At 53.6% G+C, this 6,263-nt stretch overlaps 1 protein-coding gene and 1 pseudogene across 1 annotated transcript; both read right to left on the reverse strand.

The window, feature by feature from the left end:
• Positions 1-564: 564 nt before the first annotated feature.
• LOC108294375 (40-kDa huntingtin-associated protein) lies at positions 565-2,331 on the reverse strand. The gene has a single exon (XM_017516239.2). It carries the CDS (start codon positions 2,309-2,311, stop codon positions 1,178-1,180), a length of 1,134 nt encoding a protein of 377 aa, XP_017371728.1. The 5' UTR covers positions 2,312-2,331; the 3' UTR covers positions 565-1,177.
• A 143-nt stretch (positions 2,332-2,474) lies between these two features.
• LOC108294376 lies at positions 2,475-3,403 on the reverse strand (annotated as a pseudogene).
• Between the last annotated feature and the right edge of the window lie 2,860 nt (positions 3,404-6,263).

Raw genomic sequence — 6,263 nt, forward strand, 5'->3', positions numbered from 1 at the left:
GGAGAGACCAGCATGGTGAGACCCCGTTTCTACTAAAAAATTCGCCCGGCGTGGTGGGGTGCCCCTGTAATCCCAGGTACTCGGGAGGCTGAGGTAGGAGAATCGCTTGAACCCAGGAGGTGGAGGCTGTAGTGATCCAAGATCGTGCTACTGCACTACAGCCTGAGAAACAGAGTGAGACTCCATCCGCCCCCATTACCTCCCACCCCCCACCAAAAAAAAAAAAAAAAAAAAACCCTATTACAAATAAAAGTTGTGATGCAGACTGCATACACCTCTCGGAAAAGAACCGGAACCGTGAATTCCAATGCAAATCGATGCATCGGCACGGGACCCACTGCACTGGACACATTTGCATCGCAGTCATCTGAGTAAGGAGCACATCACAGATAACCTCTGCAGGTTCCTTGCCCTGAGGCATGGCCCACATAGGAGGCATAGCTCAAATTTCAAAGGAACGAATACATGCTGGAGCCCAAAGAGGACTATCTGGTTCTATCTTGGCCTCCTGACAAGTAGGTAATGGAGTCACATTTTACAGACGAGGGACACCAAAACCACACGTGAGGAGTACAAGAGCGGCTTTATCACGGATCCGGGGCTGTGGTTACAAGGAAGCTGGAAGGAATAAAATGACTCCCATGAAGATGTACTGTGCAGATGAGTGGCAGGAAAAATTTGGCCATGACAGAGACACAGAAATACGTTAAGAAATGCGGGGCAGGATGAAATCATCTAGGGCGGGTAAGTTTAGAGGGAGGAAGCCGCCGCAAAATGAAAGCCTCACTATGAAACAAAGGTGGAGGCACGAGGCTGCGTTGGGTGGAAGAAGCGGAGGAAGGAGACGAAAGGGACTGTCATTTTCGTGTCGTGGCTTTTTGGAAGAGAGCCATGTCCTCTACTCCGGTTTCATGAAAATGTGTTGCTCTCCCTCTGCTACGGGGAAACAGGCGTTTGGGATGCCGGTAACGTTCAGTCAACGAGGTAATTCCTGTGGCGGCGGCAACGGGAATACCATAAAATGCAGAGGCCGGGACGGTATGTCTTTGTCTTTGTCTCCGCAGACGCAAACGTGGATGCGTGAGGTTTGGAAACAGGCAAAAAGTCAATTGGTTAACGGGATTGATGGGAATCCCCTCCCCGTCCGGGCAAACAGCCATCGGGTGAATGGGATGGGTCAGATGCCCTGTCCTGAGGGGGAGATGGTTTCTTGCAGAACGAGGTGAAGGAGGTGGTTCTGCTCAGCAGTCAACAGTGGCCACATCTCCACCTGCAGCGACTTGATGGCTTCCGTGTCCTTTTCGTGGGTAGCCATGACCAAAGACTGGAGCAGCAGAAAGAGCTCCTCGGGAAGCTGGCCGCTGCTCTCCTGCCCGTGGCTGTCAAAAGCCTCCCAGGAGTACTTCTCCAGGGTCTGGGCGTGCTCCGGCAGCAGCTTGGCGGGCGGTGGTTGCAGGAGGAGCAGCAGCAGAACGCGGGACACTTCGCAGCGGACCATTAGGTCCGAGAAGGCGCCCAGGGCGGCGGGAGAGGGCGCCACGGAGCCGGCGTTTGGAGCCAGCAGCGCGGCCGGTAGGGCGGGCGGCGCCCCGGGCCCGGGCGCGAGCCCGGACTGCGGCCCCGCCGGCGGGGGCGGCGGCAGCGGCTGCACCGGGTGGCTGCCGTGCTCCCGCGCCAGGCGCTGCATGCGCGTGAAGAGCGCCAGGGCGCCGGTGTAATCGCGCGCCAGCAGCTGGCAGGAGGCCGCCTCACCGAGCGCCTGCATCGCGGCCAGGGGCAGCTGGGGCAGCTGGAGCTGGGCGGCGCGCTGGAAGTGACCGGCGGCGGCGGCCGGCTGGCCCAGGTCGCGCAGGGCGGCGGCCAGCTCCAGGCAGAGGGCGGCGGCGGCGGCCGGCTGGCCCAGCTCGAGGTGCAGGCGCACCGCGGCGCCCAGGGCGCTGGCGGCGGCCTGCAGCGGCTCCCCGTAGGCGGCGGGGCAGACCAGGCGCTGGCGCGCGTCGCGCTCCTGCCGCAGGAAGAGGCGGGCGGCCTCGGTGAGAGCCAGCGCCTCCCCGGGCCCGTGGAAGAGCGCCTGCTGGCAGCGCGCCACCGCCAGCTGGCACCAGGCCGCATACGGCAGACACTCCTGGGAGCGCAGCTCACGGCCCAGCTGTCCGAACTGTTCGCCGGCCTCCGCCACGTTCGGCTTCCGCAGAAACCGCTTCTTCAGCTTGTTCGATACCAGCCGGTAGCGGGCCAGGAAGTCCCCGGCCTCAGGTCCCGGGCCGGCGCCGCCGCCGCCACCGCCCAGGCCGGCCGCCGCCGCCGCCATGTTCGCCGCCCCAAGCACTTCCGGACGCGGCGGCGGCGCCGCGGCCGCTGGCGTGCGTGGCGGCGCGACGTGCGGTGCGTCCCCCTTGGCGGGCTGCCGCCGTGCCCGCGCCGGCTGGCTCCCCCGCCCGAGCCCGCCCCTTGCCCTGGTGGTCTGCAAAGAGCGGAATCGGAGGCGGGGCCGTGTTCGCCGCCCCAAGCACTTCCAGCTAGGGAGGTCTCTCAACGCCCCAGCCCATCCCACATCCCCTCACCCCACACCGCCCTCCCCTCCCCCCCGAAGGCAAAGTGACTGCAACAGGCAGGTGGGTTCCATTAAACACTTTAGTGACAATTAATGAATGAAGGCCCAACGGACTTTGGGGCCGGTGGAAAGCGGGGGGTGGTTTGGGGGCTGGGGGATTTGGGGCTGGGTGGGTGGACGAGTGGACCTGTCAGGTTCCAGAAGTCGGCCGTCGACAGCAGCTAGTCCCGGCCGGGAACCACTTGAGACATGGTTGTTGTGTCAAAGAGGGTGCTCAGCAGCGCGTTGTTGTGAACCGCCGTGTCCGGCAGCTGCGGAGTGATGGTCCTCTCTCCGTTGTTGTGGGCCTCCTTGCCCGCCAGCTCCAGGATCTGGGCCGTGAGGTACTCAGTCACGGCAGCGGGGTCGACTGGCGCACAGGGGCTCGGGCGCTGGGCGTAGCGGCCTTCCCGTAGACTACGCTCCATCTCGCTCACAGAAAACAAAACCTCCGCTCGAGCGGGTATGCCCCCGGCCACCAGCACCAGAGGACCCTCGACGGCTGCTCCTCTCCGACATGCTGGGTGTTGGGTGCGCTATCTCGGCTCGGCTTGCTCTAGCACGACGAGATGCCTCTCAAGATGACCGTTATCGCGTCCAGTACCGTGTATCCTAGCGACCAGGGCCCAGCCCCTCATTGGCTGGGGAGCCCAGTCCCATGGGCACGGACATCCTCGTGCCACCACGTCAAAGCTCGCACGTGGCGATGGCCTCACCAGGGACACGCCCATCAGGTGACCTCATGGCCTTCCCATTGGCCCCGAGGGAGCAGGCCTGGGCCTGGAAGCGGCTGTGGGGGGCCGTGGGGGTGGGGGTGGGGGTGGGGGTGGGGCGGGGAGGGGGAATCCCGCTGGTGACCCTCTCTTCGCCGCCGGTGGGGGAACTCTCCCTTTCTACTGGATGGGAGAAAGACAAAGGGGCGGCCGGGGGGAAGATGCTGGGTACGGCTCCTTCACAATGTTGCACACCCGTCACAACCACCTGGCTCCAAAACATTTTCAACACCCGGAAAAGAAACCGAAACCCCTGTACCTGTAAGCAGTCACTTCCCACACGCCTCCTCCACACCTCCGCTACCACCGCTTCCCCCGCCGCCGCCGCCACATACGCACGTTCCTGATAGTCCCTGGCAACCACTAACCAATCTGCTTTCTGGCCATAGCGGTTTGCCTGTTTTGGAGATTTCCTGTAGATGGAATCATACAACCAAATGACAGGCCTTGTGTGCCTGGCTGCTTTCACTTAGCATAATGTTTTCATCAGGGTTCATCCATGTAGAGGCGTGAATCAGTTCTTCCTTCCTTTGAATCACTGAATAATATTCCGTTGTATAAATAGGCCACATTTTGTTTTTGTTTTTGTTTTTTTTTTAAAGGAAGAAAGAAAGAAAAAGAATAAAAAAAGAGAAAAACAATAAAGGAAAGGAAGAAAGAGGAAGAGGAAGAGGGAGAGAGAACAGGGGTGTTGCTTTATTGCCTGGGCTAGAATGTAGTCTAAAAATGGCTATGCCTGTAATTGTGTTTAATAATTTTGTTAATCCACTAATCAGTTGGTAGACAAGTTATTTCCCCTTCTGGCTATTGTGAATAGCACTGCCATGACCATCTGTTAAGTTTTTGTTTGAATACCTGTTTTCAGTTCTTTTGGGTCTACTTCTAGAAGCCAACCTGCTGGCTCATATGGTAATTCTGTTTAACTTATTGAGGAACCACCAAACTGATTTCCACAGCAGCTGTAATCTTTCACATTCCCAACAGTAGTGCATGAGAGTCCCAGTTTCTTCACATCATCAAAACTTCTTTTCTGTTTGCCTCATTTTGTTTCATTTATAATAGCCATCCTAGTGGGTGTGAAGTGCTATCTCATGGTGGTTTTCATTTGCATTTCCCACATGACTAATGATGTTGCTATGGTTTGAGTGTGTCCCCCAAATTCTGTGTGTTGGAAACTTAATCCCCAAATTCACGTGTGGATTGGAGACACAGCCTTTGAGACGGTAATTGGGAATAGATAAGATCATTGGGATGAGACCCCCATAATGGGACTGGTGGCTTTATAAGAATAGGAAAAGAGGCCTGAAACGACATACATGCTCTTGCCCTCTCACCATGTGATATCCCCTGCCATCACCAGATGCCGAGGCACTTCCCAGTCCCCAGAACGGTAAGAAATAAATTTCTTTTCCTTATAAATTGTTCAGTGTCAGGTATTCAACTATTGCAACAGAAAACACACTAAGACATCTTTTCATGTGCTTCTTTGCCCTTTGTACCTCTACTTTGGAGGAATGTCTACTCAAGCCCTTTGCCCACTCTTTAATTGGGTTGATTGCATTTTGGCTGTGGGGTTCTAAAACTTATTCATATATTCTCGAAAATAGACTCTTATCAGATATGTGATTTGCAAATGTTTCTCCCATTCACTTTCTGGATAGTGCCCTTTGTTGCCCAAAGGATTTTAATTTGGATGTAGTCCAATTTGCCAATGAAAAAAATGTCTGTAGCTGTCCCTTTGGTGTCATACTGAAGGAACTGTTGCCTAATCCAAGGTCATGGAAAGTTACATCTCTGTTTTCTTCTAAGAGTCTTATAGTTTCAGCCCTTACATTTAGACCTGTGATCCATTTTGAATTAATTTTTTACACAGCGTGAGGTAGAGGTCCAGGGCATTCTTTTGCATGTGGCTATCCAGTTGTCCTAGCACAGTTTGTTGAAGGGATTATTGTTCCCTGCCACCTCCCACCCCCGCCCATTGAGTGGTGCTAGCACTCTTGTTGAAAATGAACTATACATAAACATATGGATTTATTTCTGACCCCAAGTTCTGTACCATTGACCTAATATATCTATCATGATGCCAGTACCACCCTTTTTGGATTAGTTTAGCTTTGTAGTACGTTTTGAAATTGGGAAGTGTGAGTCCTTCAATTTTTTTCTTTTATGAGATTGTTCTGGCTATCTGGGTCCCTTACATTTTTGTAAGAATTTTAGGATTAGCTTGCCAATTTTTACAAAGAAGGCAACTTGGATTCTGACTGGCATCACAATGAATCTGTATATTGCCTTGGAGATTATGGGCATCTTAATAATATGTGCTCCAATCCTTAACACAAATCACCTTGCAGTTTATTTAGGTCTTGTTTAATTTATTTTAGCAATGTCTTGTAATTTTCAGAGTATATGTTTTGTACACCTTTTGTTAAATTTATTCCTCAGCATTTACAGTTTGTTTCAATGCTACTGTAAAATAAATCATTTCCTTAATCTTATTTTCATGTTACTCATTGCTAGGGTATAGAAATACAACTGATTGTTGCAAATTGATACTGCAACTTTGCTGAGCCAAATATGCCTTGCTGAGCATACTCAGATAGGGTTGGTGTATTAGTCCATTCTCACACTGCTACAAAGAACTGCCTGAGACTAGGTAATTTACAAAGAAAAGTGGTTTAATTGCCTCATGGTTCTGCAGGCTGTACAGGCTTCTGCTCTGGGGAGGCCTCAGGAAATGTACAATCATGGCGGAAGGCAAAGGGGAAGCAAACACCTTCTTCACATGTTGGAGCAGGAGGAAGAGAGAAAGCACGTGCAAAGGGGGAAGCGCTGCACATTTTCAAACAATCCGATCTTGTGAGAACTCTATCACAAGCATAGCAAGGGGGAAGTCTGCC

The sequence above is a fragment of the Cebus imitator genome, unplaced genomic scaffold (assembly GCF_001604975.1).
Source record: "Cebus imitator isolate Cc_AM_T3 unplaced genomic scaffold, Cebus_imitator-1.0 Scaffold576, whole genome shotgun sequence".
In the NCBI taxonomy this organism is placed as follows: domain Eukaryota; kingdom Metazoa; phylum Chordata; class Mammalia; order Primates; family Cebidae; genus Cebus; species Cebus imitator.